The following is a 20,563-nucleotide window of genomic DNA, read 5'->3' on the forward strand; positions in this document are numbered from 1 at the left end:
CTTCTCTTTTTGGCTTAAACATTGTCCTCACTGCTGGCTGACAAACACTTTTTACTTTTATTGTGCAATCATGCTTCATTCATTAGTTTATCACATGGTCTTTGTCAGACAAAAATGCCTCCATTTATCCAGTTCCTCCAAGTATTTTGCTGACATGCTCGAGTGATAGCGGAGTCTTTTCGGAGACTGCTGACCTGAGACACAGGACACCAGAAGCTCCCTCAGCTCCCTCTTGTAAGTATTTTATGTTTTAAAGTAGCTACGTTTGCCTTTATTTAGTTTATGTTAATGATCTGAAGGTGGATGTTTACTTCCCTCTGCTTTTCTTTTTTTTTCTTTTTTTTTTATTAACTCCCAGCAAAGCGGTCATGGTCAGGCTACTCAATAGGCTCTGTCAGCACCGTAATACAGCTTGTTATGTTAACCCAAAAACTAAAATATCTAACTAATCAAATTTATTTATCCACTCTGCGGTAAAAACTACAAATCTCTCGCCCGAGGTAAAAGGACTTTAATGTCATTAGTGCATGTCTCACAGAGTTTTTCTTTACAGCATTGAATACAGCAAACCTGCACTTGTGGAGGGAGTGTGATCATGTTCTAGCACCCTCCTGTGGCACATAAGGATATGGTGATCTCAATCTGCCAGGCTGTGGTCACTTATGTGCCCCTTCTGTGGATGGTAAGAGTGACTGATGGGATGCCCGACCCTGCTCAGAGGGACCTGCTGATGCGTCAGGAGGCGTCCAGACAGACGGGAGGCCAGGTGACGCTGACGGTGGCTGAGCAGAAGCTGGACGCTTACCTCCATCAATTAAAGGAGCAAGAGATGTCTGCTGCACAGTTCCCCCCGGCTATCCACTTCTTCAAAGCAAAGCCTCTCATCCAGAAGAGTCCAATCTTCAAACTGCTGCAGAAGATGCCTAAAGGTGATGTCTCAAGCATGGATGAACAGAGCCTACCTGGCACAGATCCAATGCAATATTTGTTTTCCTTCATATTATAAAATATATCTGTATCTCTCAGGCTTTCTTTGATGATTTCCTGTAGCATTTTTTTTATCATATCTCTTTCTTCATGTACAGCATGAACTATTTACTGTTTTTGAACCAACATGAGCACCTGAGAGTTCTGACTTAGAGGCAAAATGTCACCTAAAGACATGCAAAATGACACCAAAGAGACTGCAAAGTTACACAAAACTACTTTAGAGACACACTTGACCACAAAGATGCAAAACATTGACAAAGAGTCACAAAACAACTACAAAGAGATGAACAATGACTAAAAAGACATTTAAAAAGATGAAAATAACTAGTTAGGTTACACAAGAGTAAGACAACTACAAAGAGATATAAAATTAGACAAACAAAAAAATCAAAAAAGACTCAAAATGACTACAAAGAGACACAAAAGAACTACAAAGCTATGCAAAACAACTACATTATGCAAAATGACCTAAAAGACATACAAAATGACCACAAAGAGACGTAAAATCACTAGAAAAAGACACAAATTGACTACAAAGACATGAAAACAAACTACAAAGAGACCCAAAATAACAAGAACAGATGTGAAAATAGCATGGTCATCTTGCTCCAATGTAGGATGTATCGTAATCCATCCATGGTCACATCACCCAATAAATAAGCAAGATCTTCATTTTATGTCACTGTCTAAGCTCAGCACATCAGTCTGAGTTTGAGGTTATATCTGCTGTTTTGATGACAGGTGCAGCCCTCCACATCCACACCTCCTCTTTGGTCGGTGTTGAATGGCTGGTGAAAAACGTCACCTACAGGCCTCACTGCTACATCTGCTTCACCTGGGACAACTCGGTCCGCTTCTTGTTCTCCGAGCGCCAGCCTTTTCCACGATGGGACTGCTTCTACTGGCGGCTGCTTGAGACATTGAGAGCCCAAATAGGAGACCCTACAGGCTTTGATAACAGGTTGAGTAAGATATCACCTTCCCTTACACATTTCAAGTCAAGATACAGTGGGAGAACTTAACCCAGAATATTTTGGTGGTGTTTTTCAGTTTAATGCAGCAGCTCACACTGTTCACTGAGGATCCAGATGTAGAGTACCCGAGCCAAGAGGTTGTATGGGAGAGGTTTGAGAAAGCCTTCATCGCAGCTGCTGGGCTCATCACCCATGCCCCTGTGCTGAGAGACTACTTCTATAAGGGCCTAGAGGAGCTTCTCCATGACAACATCATGTATCTGGAATTCAGGAGCGGTCTCTCAAGGGTGTGTGCTTGCTTCTTTGTTCAAAATTGATCCCCAAGCTCCAGCCTTTCTTAAAGAGCCACAGTAGCAGTATTGGTAGCAATTGTAGATCTGATATTTGTGCATTTCATTTATGCGTTTCAGACGTATGAGCTTGATGGAACCATTCACGATAAGGTGTGGACTCTGAAAACGTTTCAAGAAGTTACAAGGAAATTTACAGCAGATCACCTGGACTTTCTTGGGGCTCGTGTCATCATTTCTGTGCACAGGTACTACGTGAAATCCTTTTCTGATTTTGATTCTGAAGACTGAGACTTTGACAAGACATATTTCCTCTTATTTTACAGTTTTTGTTAGTCGCTATGGTACTATTATCAATAGTATGGTGCAGTGTTTCTAAATTCTAAGTACAAGACTCCCAAGTGATCATACTCGTTAAATCATTAAATCTTGCATTCAAAGCAACTGATTCTCCTTTAATTTGGCTTGTGAACATCTTTCACTACAAGACCAATGTTTCAACCACTAAGTTTCTGTTGAAATACAAGTACATTTGTTAAGTCACCTAAACATATCATAGTGCAGTTCTTTCACTTAGTCCAAGACCAAACAATGTAAGATACATGTTTCAAAATTACCCTTTGAAGTGCTAAAGATGATCGGTTTGCTTCACTGTTTTCACATTACAGTAGGCAAAAATGTAACTGTACATCAACCATCAAATTCAACAACAAACTATTTCCATGATTCCTATCCCATCAGAAGTGTGATCAACGGACCTTTTTCACAGCAGACATTTTGACTTGTCATAGTAGGAAAAGCACAGCTGAAATTGATAACCTTAACGATGGCTCAGTTCCATCAAGTGTCCCAGTAAGCTATTTCAGTGAGTCAGCATGCACAATACCAGGGCCTCTCCTAAGTGGCACACACACACACACACACACACACACACACACACACACACACTGTAACAGAAGTGAAAGAAAATGGAATACTGTAAATACTGTAAAAGTTTTCTGTAGTACACACTAATCTGCATCAATTTGGTCTTCTGGATTTGGCCATAAATTCTCATCCACATCACAATGTATGTTTTTATAGTTCATGCACCTTAGGAAAAATCTTCTTGAATGTCCAATCCAAGCCTGATATTTGTCAGCAGTGATGTCATCACAAGCCTCATCCACACTATTGTATTGTACACACTGTAATCATTGCAGTGGTCCTTTGTGGCCCTGATGGTTTGAGCACTACTGTAAATTACCAACACTAAGGTTGCGGATTCAAATCCCACTGAGGTCACATAAAAATCTCACACCTTAGGGTGGTGATTGTGACGTTTTACATCGGACTATATCAGGCAAATAACCAACCATACATACAGTATATAACGCAAATGTTTCATTGACTGTCAGTTATTAACAATGAGCATAGTGTTAGTAAAAGTATTTCAACAATAGAGATGAAAATCCTATCCAAAGTTAAGCATGTCCTTTGTATGACCGTAGTGTATTTCAATGTGAAACTGGTCTTTCTAGATGTTTTTTTTGTACACAGTCAATGTCAGATGTACTTAGAGTTGTGTAAAGAGGTACTTTTTGATGATCTGTTGGTTTATTTCCACTAAAGGTAGTGAAATATTACCACATACTTGTGAGAATAGTACCATAGTGTCAGAAAAAAACTGGAATGCACAATTACTCTTTAAGAGACTGACAAAAAAGTTGCATTATTTCAGTGGTGGAAGAAGTACTCAGAGCCTTTACTTGAGTGAAACTAACAATGAAACAATCAAAAATCCTTTATCCTTAATCCAAGTATTGTATAGTATAAAATCATACTAGGGTTATCAACAAAATGTACCTAAAGTATTAAAAGGACTCATTACTCATGACTGATATATTATTATATACTGTGTATATATAGTACGCTTCCACTCAACTCCAGAGTAGAATAGTAAGTGTCCCCTGTGTAATCTGGGAGAGGTCAGAAATGCAATGCACTTTTTGTTCTATTTTCTATTATATCACAATCTTAGACACAGGCTTTTATCTTAAAATGTCTGCAGAATGTGCTTATTTGTTTTCTATGTCTGATGAATGTAGACTTCAGTACCTGTTTTTATCGACAAAGTTTTTCGCCTTCATAGCTCAGTTTGTGTTTGATTCCTACAAACAGGGTTGGAAGGCCCTTTGTTTGATTAGTTAAAGACACAGTTGACTGACTCAATGGACTGTTTATATATGTTATATATCTATTTGCTTTGACATTACTTGACATTCATAGAGGTGTGTTGTATTTGTTCTTTTGCTCTCATTATGTTAATGCTTTTTAATGTTATGTTTGTAGTGTCTTGTAAGCCCATATGGGCTTGGGTGCCTTTTGGTGCATGACACTTTGAAAAATAACTTACTTACTATAGTAATGCAGTGTAGTATAAGAAAGTAGCAGAAAACTGTTCAGTTCAAAGTATTTAAAATTGTACTTAAAAACTGTACAAAGTACATTTACTCAGGTGCCATACTTGAGTAAGTGTACAAAGTTACTTGTAATTGTCGAATAAGTTGGTTGTCTTTGATTTAACAAAGTGGGGACCATATGCCATTATTTTCTCTCAAATGAAATACTTCTCTAACTATAATTATTAGATTACCTCTTTATGATTTAGTTTACTGTTTTCTGGAAACAGAACTCGCGACTTATTAAAGGGCCTCTCCACCAATTTAGTACTACTCAACACTACTGTTTGTCAGTACTGTGTTTATGTATGTTGTCAGGATTTTTGACAACTGTTTGCCATGTTACTGTGTTTGCAACCGATACACCAGCTGTTATCATTTTGTCCCCCTACATTACAGCAATGCACACACAGCTAGAAATACAAATAAGAATCACCAGAATAGTCATTACATACATAATACAGGCATCTTATAATGTAAATGTTGATGTAAAACTGCACATTAGTTTTGTGATTATGATTATTTGTGATTCAAATAGGGGAATTATTTTGGTGTTTTGTTGGTGCTTTCTTCAGGGCTCTGAGTGTATCTGAGGTCAAAGCAGCTGTAAAAGAGGCCATCCAGCTGCAAAAGGACTTCCCAGATGTTGTTGCAGGATTTGACATGGTAAGAAGTGATCTGTCTTCTATGAACCTCCTGTTTGAGTAAACATTAAGCGGAGTAAATGGAAAGTGGAAATTCTCTCTCGTTTGTTGTGATTATTTAATTAGCTTTTTCTTGAGCTTACATTATGGTTTGCAGGTTGGCAGGGAGGACAGTGGGAGGTCTCTTTGGTACTTTAGGGAGGCACTTTCTATGCCAGCTGAACTGGGTGTCACACTGCCATACTTTTTTCACGCAGGGGAAACAGGTGGGTGGACCAAAAGCACAAAATACAAAACAGAGCGCTTGTCAAAAGTTTCATAAATCTTTCATTCCACTTTGTATGCTTGGTTGCAGATGATGACGGCACCAACGTAGATCAAAACATTCTTGACGCCCTTCTGTTCAACACGACACGTATTGGGCACGGTTATGCTTTGGCACACCATCCACTTGCCAAAGAGCTATCTCGGAAAAGAAACGTGGCTGTGGAACTGTGCCCCATCTCAAACCAGGTCAGATAACCTATTGTCATTGGCACAATAGAAAAAAATCTGGCTGAATCCAAATACCGTGAGTGTCATCATGTCAAGTCTGCGAGGGTGCTGGACCATGAGAGGATGAAATGTGCTGCATTATGTAGAAGCTAGAATAGATATTCTCAGAATTAGCAGTGAAATTAAACCCTCAACAAATGATTCTTACACTGAGATGGACAAAAAAACAACCTTTTCCCATCTAGGTTTGCAGATTATAACAAACAAATCTAAAATCTTCAGCCTTTGCATATTGTGTCTGTTGTATTCAGTCATATTAAGTCTGCGCTCCGAGCCGACTCACTGGAAGTCCACAGAAAGTTCGGACGGACCTCAGAACTTGCAGACTTCTCTGGAACGCGGCAATTAAGTCTGGAAGTGTGGTGAAGTCTGGACATATGGATTCAGCACCTGTGTGCGTGTCTTCATATATAAAGTACCTGAATGTGTTTGGCCTCTGACCTCCAGGTGCTGAAGCTGGTATCGGACCTTCGGAACCACCCTGCAGCTGTGCTGATGTCTGAGGGCCACCCGATGGTGATCAGCTCTGATGACCCATCTCTGTTCGGCACCACGGGCCTCTCCTACGACTTCTATCAAACCTTTGTTGGCATCGGAGGGTTAAAAGCAAACCTGGGCACTCTGAAAGAGCTGGCTCTTAACTCCATCAGGTGGGAATCAGTTTATTTGCTCTCTCTCATGTCCGTGTTTTACCGAATTACTTAACTAAAATGCCTCACTTTATTAAGCATGTTTTTAGATTTATTGTCTACTTTTCAGGTTTTAAAAAAGTGATATATATTCGTTGTCTTACCATGAAACATTAGTCCTACTATCAAGTACTGCCTGTGTACCAAGAGCCTGATACATCTTATTAATTTGTCCCCACTACTAATTTGATATTAATTGCATGTGTTTAAATCAAATATAATTTCCATCAGCTTTACAAAGGTAACTCCCTCATGGTCCCACTGGACAAGAGTTTCTATTTGTGTTTGCGCCTCATTTACATGCACGCAAATGTTGATTTTGTGATTGTCTCCCTCAAGCAAGTTTGAAGTCTCAGCAAGTTGATTATTAGATTGTTGATCATATTAGAAATTAATGAAAATCAAAAGGCTGTAGGAAGTTAAAAAAAACATAGACTTAACAGTAAAGCACTTGATTTCTAGTTAATGGTGGAAAAGGTGATTATTTTTAGCCAACAATTAACCTCACACACATAGATATATATACATATATATACACACATATACATATATGTATATAAACATATATATGTACATACATATATAAAACACACACACACACAATATTAAATGAGTTCATTCTAATTAGAAGTGTCTTGTGCCTGCAGGTACAGCTCTCTGCAAGCTCATCTGAAGGACACAGGTCTTGTCATGTGGCAGAAAAAATGGGACGCCTTCATCTTTTCATCTTTAAATCATTTATGACAACCAAACCGCCATGGATCCTCTGTGACTTGAATGATGATCATAATAGCGCTAAGCTAAAGCAAACAAATCTACAGGCTTTAATTTATTTATATTTTAAATTAAATTCTTTGGAACTACTTACTTTGTAATTGATTGGCTGACAAGAGTTAAACATACGCTGAGGTCTTTTGGGAGGATGTTCTGGTCCGATGTAGGAGGGTAGATACTGTAGGTATAGGTATTTTTTATTTCTTGAAACTACAAAGTAACTTTACACTAAACTAGCCTGCTGATGAGAAGAGTCATTCACAAGTCATTCAGTCCTCTGAGAAGTATTGAAAGCTGTCCACAGGCATTCTTTTGTCTTCATAAAAAGGTTTTTTCACACAAAAACTGTAATAGCAAATGTTCAAGAGCACATGTTTGTATTCAAAACCAAGAAAGTTACATTTGCCAAAACGTACAAGGCCAAAACAATAATTAAATAAAAGTAATTTACAACTTTGCACACTTTGACTTTTGTGGATCCAAGTCCTCTGGTGCAAAATGTAAACTCAACCAAACCCCTAAGACAAGCAGTCGTTCTTTCTCTGAGATGCAGTTTTTGTGCAATAATGGCTCAGTTACTGTTGTCTTCTGGGCCATGCCCACCAGTCTTTCAGTGGTCTTTGATGAGATGCTGTATCTTCCAGCTCTGACTACTACACTGCTGAACAACAAGTTTGTAATAACCGTCATCAGCCTTTGCAATTTCCAGGCATCTCTTTGTTTCTCTGTTCTGGATAGGTCCATCCTAGGAATTAAACACAACAATAAAACATTATTTTTTCTCTAAAAACAGACCAGCCTCTTTGGTGTAGATTTATATTTTAAAAACTGTAATATTTACCTGTTTGAAATCCCACAACATGTGGAATTTCTTCTGCTGGGCCGTTTTGCAGTCGTAGAGTCCCGGGTAGACTCCAGTGCCGGGGTCCACCAGACAGCGGTTGCTGTTGTACTTGTGAGATTTGATTCCGCCGATGTAGAGTTGTCCGTCGGTGCGATAATAACAGTGCTACGCCAAAGAACAATAATTATCCACAATAAAATAAAATCAAAAACATAAATAAACAGTGTGTGCATGCAGTGAATCGCTGAACAAACCTGAGGAGAGTAGTAGTGGCATCCATATGCAATGGGCATGTTCCCAGGCATTGGGCCTTGGTCAATGCACACATCTGGCGCCAGATCATTTATCAGCTGCCAACAGAAGCAGAAATAGAAAGTAACACTTTAAAGCATCCATTAGAAATAGTGGCGCAACATACATAATGTATACATGATCATCTGGTGATACAACTTCTGAGGCTCCAGCCCAGAATGCACTTGAAGGCTACAGACCAAAATCAACCAGGGCTCCGTGCTGACCTTCACGGACATGGACAGATGATGAAATGTACACTCATGTGGGAACACAACACAAAATGATATTTCTTTTCAGACGTTCCTCTGACCTTTACCTTTGTGAATTATTGGATAATTCTTTTCTCTTCAGCGCTCTAAAATGTATTCAAATGAAACAGGATGGGAAGAAAAAAAAAAAACCACTGCTGACGATGGGTCATAAGTAGACATTGCTTTGTTTTAAAAAGGGTTGGAAACCACGCCAAATACAACTAAAACACACACAAATAGTATAAAATAAATAAAATATGACTTGGATGATTGAGAGTCTTCAAAGAGAATCAATAGAGAAAAAATGTCAAGTGTTTGAAATTAAACCTAAATGACGCATTCTGAAGAAGTCTGACACCTGCAGATTCAGATTTCAAATATGGTCACATCTGAAATTGTTTCTACTCACTGCTCCATAACCTAGCAAGTCATTCAGAGGATCCAGCTGGGGGTAAATATGATCAAGATACCACTTAAAGGGCTTGCATTTAAGCTTCTCTCTCAGCTTTTTCCTCTCTGACACATCTCCGATATCTATCCCATGTTTCTGTAGGGGAAGAAAAAAATTATAAAAATATGTTTTGATAAGTAAGGAGGAACAATGCCTATAGCATTAGTCATAAAAAAACACTTTTATTAGGCCTAATTTGTGTATTAAGTCGTAATTTATGTGATGAATTATGTGTCATCCATTACCTCCATGGGAAGGTTCCACGCAATGTTGACATTGTATTTATATTCGTCCATCCACACCTCTGCCACCCTCAGTGCATTACGCTTCATCATTTCACTCAAGTCTGGAAGATAAGGCTTTTTGGCCCGTTCAACATGGGCAATTTTAGAGCAAGGTATAACTTCTATGCTTCCTCCACACAGCCACACCTGCCAAAACACAAAAGGTCAAATATTTAATATGTAATATGTTCAGGGCATTTAACACACTATATGCATTATACCAGGGTTTTTTTAAGCCAAGGACCCCTTAACTGGAAGAGATACGGAAATCCTTTGGGATGAACTGTATCCTATTGATGTCTTAGTGATTACCTTACCTATAGGCCAGTAAGCCTATCATTAATGTTTTTTTCACAAAGAGGCTGATTTATATGTGCTAATAATATGTTGGATTCATGTTAAGTAAACTTTCAAAACATTAAGAATTTGGTGGCCCCCCTGCAGTAACTCTGAGGACTCCCTAGGGGTCCCGGACCCCTTATTGAAGATCTCTGCATTATACCATTAGCTTATTTCTAGCAGAAATCACAAAGAAACACACTGTACAGACAGGGGAACCGCAAGTGCCGTCAAAAAATGTCTTCATTTCACCCAAGGTTATCCAAAGCACAAACAAAAATTTTGACCTAATGATTGTGCTAGATGGAAAGTCAATTAGACACATCGCCTGGAGACCATGAACGTCTGTATAAGATGTCATGGCAACAATGAAGTAGTAGTTAAGATATTTCAGTCTGGACCAAAGTGGAAAACTTCCCTCTCTAGTATTATGGTATCATGGTTCAAATCAGGTAACATTTGAACAACCATTCTACATCTACAACAAACGTGAGGCAGTTCTTCAAGATGAAGTCTGTGTTTTGGACTTTAATTACAGTGTTTAAGTCACTTTAATACACCCTAAAAATCTCACCCGGATGCCGAGTTCCACATTTTCACCACCATATATTTTCATTCCACCATCAAGGCTTCCGATCTCGCCAAAGAACTTGCGATCAGCTACAAGAATCCCCATTATGGAGGGGCTCCTGAAGACAGAATTTGAATAGACTTTGAATTGACAACAACAACCACACTTCAAACATTGTCAATGCATTTTAGATACAAGAGTAATTAGAGTTGTTAATGCGTCACTTTCTCAGGGTCACACGGAAAACCTTTTCCCCCCATACATTTGTTTTCATTTGCTGAGATAATCTCTTCTTTCACCAGGGCCATTTGAGAAATACTTATTTCAAAAAAATATCTTATTTTAAAGCCAATACAAAAAAAACTGTGCACAAGTTTTCTTGGAAGTCCTTCCAGAATAAGACATGGTAGGAACAAAAAGGAAAGAGGTCTGGTCACCTGAAGTAATGCCTCAATTTTGTTTAATCATGTTCTCAGTAGCACTGGATTGCGCATATAAACAGATACCAAAATAACTAATAATTAAATGAGAGGAATGGAAGCTATCACCTGATAGTATACAATATCTGTCTGTAGGTTTTCTTGTAGATGGAGGCTGTGTATGCTGTTCTACCTTAATGCACACTGATATGTACTTCCACTCAGATGTTTTCCTGAACGGAACTTTGCAGCTACAATATTTACTAGCTTATAAGACATGATTTATTACAGAGAGCAGTTTGGTGTCAGTCTGTTGACACTGTACACACATTGCCCAAGTGTTGTAAAATCATTAGTCTATATCCTTGACATTCCATTCCCGAGACTGCTCTGTTGTTGACGGAAATTCCGCTGTATTTCACTCATTTAGGCCGGATATCCATTACCTTGGGCTTCCTTTGCGTTGGCGTTTTAAACTCTGGTCGATTTCTGAGGACTATGGTTAACCTTTTCTCAGATCTCTGCAAGGTAAATTCAGACAGCTAGCTAGACTATCTATCCAGTTTTCTGTTGCACGACTAAAACAACTTTTGAACGTACTCATGTTCCACCAAAACAAGTTCCTTCCCGAGGCTATTTTGCAGCAGCACCATGGCTTTTTCCGGTGCTTAGCACTGCCCAAGACGATTGTGATTGGTTTAAAGAAATGCCAATACACCAGAGCACGTTTTTCTCCCATCCCGGAATGCTGTGTGGACTAGCCAGACCCTCCTCCGCAGAGCTGCGGTGGAGGAAGGTCTGGCAAAGCGAGACTATAAAAACATATACAATCAAGTACTTTGTCTGCACTTAATTATCCTATGGCACTTCTAATAGCATTTGTGTATGTATCTGCAAAACTGTTAGTGGAGGTAATGAAAAATTAAAAACACTATAAATAAGGGAAATATTTTGGTGTTGGCATAATGTCAAAATACAAATAAGAACTTTCTCCTGTTTTTAAAACAATGTCTCTTTTCAGAACCAATGTCCCATGCCTCATATTAAAAAGGAACATGCGAGTGGTATTGATCTTATCATCTAACTCTTAGAAATTATCAAAATTCACTATCAACTATGAACTATTGAAGTGTGAAAGTTTTTTGTGTGCGTGATTTGGATCAACTGACAATGTAAACTTACTTTCCAGGTTGTGAGTCGTCCTCTAAAGCGTACCACTCAGGTCTGAAGGACTCGTACATGCACCACAGAGCCCAGTCGAAGGCATCCGCCGCAGGAATATAGGGATTCAGCGTCAGGTCATCAAAACCGACTCTGTCAAAGACTGGTGTCAATATCACAGTGCGGTCCTCTTTAATCCGAGCTAACAACGGTTCAGCCCTGGACACACAGTGACAGTTTTACTTAAGCTGTATGTCTTGACGAATCAGAAATGACGAATCAGAAATAGATGACAAGTTTATCACCACTGCAGCATAGCAAGGCAAAGTAAGCTGTAACAACTCAGATCACCAACCATTGTACATGGACTTCTATGTGAGCGTCTAAGATGGCCACCACGTCCCCCACAGCAGCCCTCCATCCCGACAGTCTTGCCTGGGTGAGGCCGAGCTGCTCAGAGTGCCTGACTTTCTTTACCAGGCCTGGCAACTCCTCTTCGATAGAGTTGACGTATTCATCCAGTTTCTCCATTAAATCCTCTGCAGAAAGTAAAGATGATAATCAGAGCTGTAGATTCAGTCTAGTTGGCCATGTCAATCAATCATCCAACCAATATCTTATTGTAGAACCACAACATACCCAATCTTAAAGGATTGGTCCACCCAAAATAGTAAAACTTCACTTGAATTTGTGGTGCTCACAACAATGAAATATAATTGATATTTTTGTGAATTATACGCTTATTAACTTAGTGCTGAGAGTCAGATCAGAAGCTCAACAATCAAACACTTACAAGTTATTGGGAGTTAATTGGGTAGTTAACTAGGGTGCTTTGGAGGTGCTGATACAGAACCAGGCTAACCAGGTGTTTTCAGTCTTTATGCTAAGCTAACTATCTATAGATCTTCCCATCTAAGTCTTGTGACGGCCTCAGGGTTGGACCCATCTTGTCCTTCCTTGTTACATCCGCCAATGAGGAGGTGATGTTTTTTTTTCCAGTTTGGTTGGTTTGTTTGTCAGCAGAACTATGGAAAGACTACTGATCCTGGGAGTATGCATAAATTATTTTTCACTCTCATCAACATCCTGTACAGAACAGGATTAGGGCCATATGGGGAAAAAAAAAAATGTGTTTCAGTTCTAAGTTTACTTTGACTTTTTACTTAAAAAAATAAAAGTCAATACTGAGAAAAAAGTTTTTGACTTGAGATTAAAGTCAGAAATATTTTTTTTTTTCTCAGAATTCTGATTTTAAATTTAGAATTCTGAATTTAACCCAGAACTCAAATACATTTTTTCACATGTGGCCCTAACCCTCTTCCATAATTGCAAGATAGGGCATGGCATTGCCAGAGGTCTGCGCTCTCCGAGTGCCCTTCTAGTTGGCTGCGTTTTCCCCTTTATTCCAGGAAATTGATGGGTCGAGCTGAGCGTCGTCAACACACCTGAGCAGGCTTGGCTCAGGACCACAAGATCCTCTTTCCCTGGCCCTGCTGACATATATTGTCATTTGTCTTTCACAGTTTTTCTAACACTCCTTACCATTCCCTCTTTGCAAACATATACTGATGCGTGCTGTATTGTTTACTTAAAGGGATACTTCGCCGATTTCAATCCAGCTCTGAGTCATCTTTGTGTGTTTAGATGAATGGTGTTTGGCAGCTCGGAGCAGCCGAGGTCTGCTCAAATTTTGTAAAATACTTTGGAGCCAGATTGTGACAGTCTCAGCGAGGAAATAAATAGCACACATCCCAAACTACTCCTGATTAGATTTCCTCTCAAGGTTAGTTCACATTCATTTCAAATGAAACCTGTACAACGGACAAATTCAAGCAAGCGTTTCCTGTTTTGGCTGGCGGACAAGTCACTTTTTTCAACTTTCAGCACTGTCAAGAGAAAATGGTCAGATCTCTCAAATGCAAATATCTAAAGCTATTTGCATCGCTAAATACCACTAAGGGGAGGGGAGAAAATATATTGTATAATTTTTCAAATTATTAAAAGACCAAATAGCACTTTGAGTAATCTACTATAGCATATGACTGGAGCCAGAAACAGGATTTTGTCGCAGCAGGTCGACCTACCGTTAGTGCTGTGGTCATCCACCAGTATGATTTCTTTCAGCAGCCGAGCTGGCGTCTTGTCTATGATGCTGCGGATGGCCCTTTTGATGATAGAAAGAGCTTCATCCAGGTAGATTAACACAACGCTGATGGAAGGCAAATCTTCGGGGTACTTTTTCTCAACGCACCTGTGAAGGGAGAAAAAAAAAAAAAAAAAAAAAGTAGATTTTGTGTTTGAATAAATCAATTCAATTTTTAGAAAAAAAGAAATGTCAACATGTTTGGTGCTAACCTCACATTTATTCAGCCTTAAAGTGTTAAGTGTACCCACTTGCTTCATTCTCATTGGAAGTCATTTCTTTTTTGTCATTTGTTCACATTAAGTTTTATGACAATATCGGTCCAAAAATAATGTCAGATATATAGATGCTAGGTGTAAAGCTGAATTCATATCGTTCAGATTATTTAGAGCAAAAGGAATATAAATGTTGAATGGATTTGTGAAGAATTGTAAAGAAAGCACTTTTAATATTTTAATCAGGTTAGAGGGGTTCCTTGTATAATTTACAGTATTAGTTTTCTGAAAATCCCTTTCATGTCCAAGCAAAATTGACATAGTAACTGAAATATCCCTGATCAAATCGATAATGAATCAAATCAAATTGAAAAGCAAATTTGATTGGGACCTTGTGAATTGGAATCAAATCTATTCAGGACATCAGTGGCGATACCCAGCCCTAATCATAAAGGGGCTCATTGTGACTACACCTGTGTATGAACCCAGTGTCGTTTATCAGTAGGATGAGATAGGTGAGAAGTGTGGGTCAAGTGTGTTTTATGTAGCTTTTGGGCCCACCAGGCATGCATTCCAGGCCTGACCAATTTCATTTGTCACCATTGTGACTCTGATTAAGAATGCATTTCATTTGTTCTTGTCACCATTGTTCGTTCTGTGGAATGGGGGTAAATATGTTTACACACACACACACACACACACACACACACACACACACACACACACACACACTTAGTTTTTGTGCATTTTGTCTACCTGTTACAACTTACCCAGTATGTGTTACAACTTACTAGAAAAACTAACCAGTAGTGGGGTAGGTTGTAACAAAAAGACCACCTTGTATTTGTCATCATCTCACAAAGTCTGTGATATAGTTGAAGAAATTTAAATTGTTGCCATTTGTAGTAGACAAATGTGGTTACTTTTCAACCATACCCGGTCTCCCCTAGTTGAGTTCCTACAGGAAGTTAGAATCACCTGGTGGGCCTGGTATCCGGGATCACTCTGTTGAGGGGCAGCCTGTCGCTGAGGAAGGCGTTGTAGCCGTATCTCTGGTACAACCTCTCAGCCTCCTTCTGCTCCTCCTCTGATAGCGCATCACCCCACTTTCTGAACAGAGCTGAGTTCGGGTATAGCTTCCTCACAACCTTCCTCTCCATCTTCACCTCTGCATTGTTGTGTTTCACCGGTTCCTTCTTTTCAAGTTTATTCATCAAATTGACTGTTGACAAAAGAGAGTACCTGATTAATTGTTTTAGCCTTTTAGGTTCTGCTATGTGCATAGTGACGGTTAAGACACATGGCTGATAAAACAGGTGCCCCTCCCTGAAACATAAATACAGCATTAATCCTTTTTTTAAATAACAAAGTGTTTGCACATGTCACGCACAATTTGTGTCAGACTTTTGCAGAACTTGATCCAGGACCTCCTAGATTGGGACTGGCACCTTCTTTGTCACGATCAAAATCTGTAAATAATTTAGGCCTAGTTTGTCGTTTGCACTGTGCGGTAAAATAAGGTATGGTCAATAATATTTCCCATAATTATGGACAGCTCAGCAAGTGCTTTGTTTGCAGCCCACTTACCTGTTTAAGTAACTCAAAAGTATGTGTACATGGGTGTAATTAATGGTAGGGTAAGGGGATATGTACGGTGGCCGACAGGGGCAGACGCCCTGCAACTTAAGCAAACGCACTGCAAATACCACAACACAACCAAATACATAAACGCACTGCAAATAAAAAACGATGCAAAAAGAAAAGCACGCAAACCCCGAAAAAAGAAGCGATGCAAAAAGAAAAAGAACTTCATTAATTTGACAACACACGTGCGGCATTCAGCAAACGCACTGCAAATACACACAACCAAATAGATAAACGTGCTGCAAATATGAAACGATGCAAAAAGAATAGCACACAAACCCAGAAAACAAATGCAACAAAAAAACGCAGCATCCAGATTTACACAACGGAAGTTCTCCAGGCCTCTAGAGGGAGCAGCTAGTGGAACAGCTTGATTTTCGATATTAAATTCATATTATTATTAATAACATAATATATTGTTAATATACAGTCTATGCTCCCGTCTCATGCCCTCCCGGCTGGTTCAGTCCCCGAGCTTCGGCTTTTCAAAATAAAAGCTTGAGTCTGGTCCGCTATGTCTTCGTACTTTGGTGTGTTGGATGTTTGTGAACTAAACAGTACGGCAATCATACTTGTTGGTAACCGTTGTTGTATAATCACAATTCTCTCTCTCTCTCTCTCTCTCTCTCTCTCTCTCTCTCTCTCTCTCTCTCTCTCTCTCTCTCTCTCTCTCTCTCTCTCTCTCTCTCTCCCTCTCTCTCTCTCTCTCTCTCTCTCTCTCTCTCTCTCTCTCTCTCTCTCTCTCTCTCTCTCTCTCTCTCTCTCTCTCTCTCTCTCTCTCTCTCTCTCTCTCTCTCTCTCTCTCTCTCTCTCTCTCTCTCTCTCTCTCTCTCTCTCTCTCTCTCTCTCTCTCTCTCTCTTCTTAATTTGCTTGTGTTTTGTCTATTTGCGTGCGTTTTCTTAAGTTGCAGGGCGTTTGCCCCTGTCGGCCACCGTACATATGTCCCTACCACTTTTGATATTTTAAAACAATAACTACGAAACCAAGGAAAAAAATCCCACACTCTGCTCTTGCTATAGCATCACCTTTTCTTTAAAAAAGGTGATGCAAGAGCAGAGAGCGGGATTGTTTCCTTTGTTTCATAGTTGATGTCCTCGTACAACGCACCTGCACAGTTTGGATGTGCGAGCTGCACCTACAAAAAACATTTTCAAACAATTTCATATTAAATGCATATGCTTTTAAATCAAACATTTTCATTGGCTCTACAAAAGGTTACTCCCTCACGTTCCTACTTGAGGAGAAATAGTTTTTAATTTGTTCGCATTTTTCCCCACCACTGTTGAATTGCTTTCAAATATTTATTCTTCTGTATCAACTTCTCTTGTTATCCCTGTTGAGTCAACACACATGTAGGCTATTAGCATGATTTTTGGCCTCCTCTTGATTTTTTTGTTTGAAGGGAAAGGCAAACACAAGTCAAAGCACCTGCGATAGCCTCGAGCTCTCTGCTTCTGACTCACCAAATATGCAGCAATCATATCGCTTTATGTAAAGCAGGTTGGACCAAAATCATATGCATCCATTTTTGTAAGATGTGATTTGGTGATTTGCAGTTCATTGTTTGGTTGAAAAGTAGCCTAAAAGTTTCATAGTCGGTCAAAAGAAATTTAATTAGCAGCTTATTTATAATCAATTGTTTTATAATCAATTTTCAAGCAAAAAATTCCAAATATTTTCCAGTTTCCAATGTGATTATTATTATTATTATTATTATTATTATTATTATTATTATTATTATTATTATTATTATTATTAAACAAATGATGATCATGATAATGAAAATCAATTTTAGTTGCAACCCTATTTAATATACCCATTATTTTAACATTTTAATAATGGATTTTTTTTACGTGAAGCAGGTTATATTCAACTTAAATAGCTACACAAAGCTACTATTTATTTGAAACCAAATTTAGTGCCGATTTAATCTAGACAGACATCTTTTAACTTGCAAATCCCCAAATCAATGCATAAGTATCTAATCAGAGTTTATTCTGTTGAAGCTTAATTTCGATACATAAAAAAAAGACAGAACCAGCTGTTGGCCTGAGACTCACGCAACCTGCTGATGTCCATTTCGATCTTGTCCATCCTTGTGAGCATTCCCTGACCCCCGATAGAGTCATTGTGGTGGGCCCTCTGGAGTCTCTTTGAATGGTCATAAACCTCCCTCTTTATGGAGCCCAGGTATAACAGAGCCGCAGCCAGGGCAAAGGCCAGAATTGATCCTTTAATCCTGCCAGATCTCATCCTGGTGCTTCTGCTCATGTCATGTGTTTTTTTCCTTTCTCTCCTTGCATTGAAAGGAAAGGAAAAGAAAATATTCCCCTCCCTTTAATTTCAGGTGCTCGCTCTTTCTCCACCCCCCTAACCACACACACACACACACACACACACACACACACACGTAGCCTACACACAAAAAACACACAAACCCTACGCACACCCTTAAGTCCACTTAAGCTAGAAGTGTGATTTTCAGCCCTCACTCTGATGCCCTGTTTGTTCCATTACACCAGGTGTATATCATTAGCTGTAGTTACCTGGAGAGTTAGAAAACAAGCATTACTCTGCCCGGGAACAGGACTCAGGACAGACAAATCAGAGGCCTGTACTACGAATCAAGATCAACATGCCCTGGATTTATTTCAGATACCCGGCTTCACTAACCCTAACAACCACTGTCCCGCATAAGCTGTGTCACGACGCTGGTTATCAACTAGTTCAATCAACCCAGGGTTTCCCAATCCAGCGGCGCATGCGTTCACATAAAAGAGGCACGACCAATCACAAACCTCTACCAGAGCCGCATATTTTACATAAGAAGAGCAAACTATAATTTTAAAGAACACAGACACAGTTTTGCAGGCAAAACGCAATACAGTCGCTGCTTCCTAAAACAGGAGGAAAGCTGGCAAAAAATAGCCGACGCTGTAAATGCATAAATTGCAACGCTTGTCAATATCACTTCCCCATCAGTCAGGCACAATATCTGACCATAATTACACTTGTGCTTTCCATAAACTGCCGTCAGTTGCAACCCTGGCAGTGGAAGCGATGTGAGAGCAAATAAAAAATATAAATTCAAACCGATGTGCGCATTGGCAACACACGGCTCAAGATGCCTATAGCAGTAATTCAGTAATAGTAGCAGTAAATAGTAATTCCCTCCCATTAAAATCTATATATTTCATAAAAATACACATCAGGGAATGTTAACGGGGTTGTCGGTCTCTAAATATTAACTTTCATGAGCGCATCCCTCTCTCTCTCTCTCTCTCTCTCTCTCTCTCTCTCTCTCTCTCTCTCTCTCTCTCTCTCTCTCTCTCCCTCCCCCCCCCCCCCATGTCTACTTATAGCCTGTCTGAAAAGTCTGTTTTGTTTAGGTGTGCTGAGAACCAGATACCTTTGTCTCAATAAAGACAAATCTCATAGGATTCATCTTCTAATCCATATCATGTTCCCCTTGTATCCTATTAGCTCCCAGCTGCAAAATGTCAGGAAGCATATACAATCAAAACTATTGAATATTTGTTTAATAAGTTAGTTTTTCTTTTTTTTATAAACTGGTAAACCGTGTTTTATTTCCCAATATCATTTTTAATATACGGCCATACAGGGGCATAGCTAAAACAATTGATGTAACTCTTCAATAGGACGCAAAACATATATGTGTTACCACAAAGAGCAAGCTGTGCATGTATTGAGAGGCGACCCCTATTAACTGACGCTTTTAACACAATTAATAAACCACAGCTATCAGTAGAATAAGCCACCATCCACCTATTGAAAGGCCCAGTCAGGGAACAAAGAAGTACTGTGATATACCGTGGAAAAACTGTGATACAAATTTAGGGTCATATTGCCCAGCACTAATCAAAGTTTATGCTAAAAAAGGGGGCTTTTATACCTCATCTCTCAGGCTTTCTCCAAAACATTTAAGACATCCTTATGCTTTTATTAACCTCTAGGCATTCCACACCATTTTTTTAGAGGGGTGAGGGTGGGGACAGAATTGTGAATATTGAACTTAAAGCTATAGTGTGTAGTTTCTGTCACCCCCATTAGGAATTCTAAGTAATGACAACAACACTGTTGCATCCACATGACACAAGTCTTCCGTAATCATGCACACGCCCCCACCCCTCCTCCACACAGTTGCAAGTAGCCAAGGAGGACTCAAAGGATTAAAAAAACATGATGGACTCTTGCAAGGCAGGAATCATAATATATTGGGAGGGGACACATCCCCCTCAATATTTAAACATGCTCAAAATGTCCCCCCCCCCAATATATTGATAGGCTAATATATATTGCTATTCTACGACAGGCAACTATGCAGATTTGGTCCTCCCCAATTTTCACTTCATGCTTACGGCCTTGAGAAGAGGTAATTATCTTCACTTGAGTTTCTGCTTGAAAGTCGGCAGACGACACCTGTCCTCCATATATTAGCTGTTGAAAGACAAACAGGACCCTGCATCCTTGTGCTGTGACACATCACCAACCATATGTATGCCTTGTCAGAGGAGACAAATGTGTGCATTGGGTGGTTGAGCTTTATGTACTGTTCAGAAACATGTACG

The 20,563-nt window shown here is 39.4% G+C and overlaps 2 protein-coding genes across 2 annotated transcripts; one reads left to right on the forward strand and one right to left on the reverse strand.

Moving 5' to 3' along the window:
- Nucleotides 1-124: 124 nt before the first annotated feature.
- On the forward strand, nucleotides 125-7,994 carry ada2b (adenosine deaminase 2b). The gene is made up of 10 exons (XM_031313521.2): nucleotides 125-234; nucleotides 554-929; nucleotides 1,732-1,951; nucleotides 2,041-2,251; nucleotides 2,375-2,502; nucleotides 5,271-5,361; nucleotides 5,497-5,605; nucleotides 5,695-5,852; nucleotides 6,342-6,544; nucleotides 7,231-7,994. The coding sequence occupies exons 2-10, from the start codon at nucleotides 629-631 to the stop codon at nucleotides 7,325-7,327; spliced, it is 1,518 nt and encodes a 505-aa protein (XP_031169381.1). The 5' UTR covers nucleotides 125-234; nucleotides 554-628; the 3' UTR covers nucleotides 7,328-7,994.
- Nucleotides 7,718-18,360, reverse strand: LOC116060101 (probable polypeptide N-acetylgalactosaminyltransferase 8). Its single transcript, XM_031313518.2, has 11 exons — nucleotides 18,035-18,360; nucleotides 15,308-15,551; nucleotides 14,056-14,222; nucleotides 12,327-12,510; nucleotides 11,993-12,190; nucleotides 10,395-10,509; nucleotides 9,443-9,628; nucleotides 9,156-9,293; nucleotides 8,456-8,551; nucleotides 8,199-8,366; nucleotides 7,718-8,102 (listed from the first exon to the last, which is right to left on the reverse strand). The coding sequence occupies exons 1-11, from the start codon at nucleotides 18,243-18,245 to the stop codon at nucleotides 7,968-7,970; spliced, it is 1,842 nt and encodes a 613-aa protein (XP_031169378.1). The 5' UTR covers nucleotides 18,246-18,360; the 3' UTR covers nucleotides 7,718-7,967.
- Nucleotides 18,361-20,563: the final 2,203 nt, after the last annotated feature.

Source organism: Sander lucioperca, chromosome 20 (genome assembly GCF_008315115.2).
Source record: "Sander lucioperca isolate FBNREF2018 chromosome 20, SLUC_FBN_1.2, whole genome shotgun sequence".
In the NCBI taxonomy this organism is placed as follows: Eukaryota; Metazoa; Chordata; class Actinopteri; order Perciformes; family Percidae; genus Sander; species Sander lucioperca.

Bases quoted from the DNA above. Each gene is read 5' to 3' on its own strand.
- ada2b (XM_031313521.2), top strand. From the start codon at position 629: ATGGTGATCTCAATCTGCCAGGCTGTGGTCACTTATGTGCCCCTTCTG. The intron at 1,952-2,040 runs GTTGAGTAAGAT...GGTGTTTTTCAG, and splicing joins CCTACAGGCTTTGATAACAG to TTTAATGCAGCAGCTCACAC. The intron at 5,606-5,694 runs GTGGGTGGACCA...GCTTGGTTGCAG, and splicing joins TTTTCACGCAGGGGAAACAG to ATGATGACGGCACCAACGTA.
- LOC116060101 (XM_031313518.2), bottom strand. From the start codon at position 18,245: ATGAGCAGAAGCACCAGGATGAGATCTGGCAGGATTAAAGGATCAATT. The intron at 14,223-15,307 runs GTGATTCTAACT...CTCCCTTCACAG, and splicing joins CCGGATACCAGGCCCACCAG to GTGCGTTGAGAAAAAGTACC. The intron at 8,367-8,455 runs GTTTGTTCAGCG...TCTTTGGCGTAG, and splicing joins GCCACTACTACTCTCCTCAG to CACTGTTATTATCGCACCGA.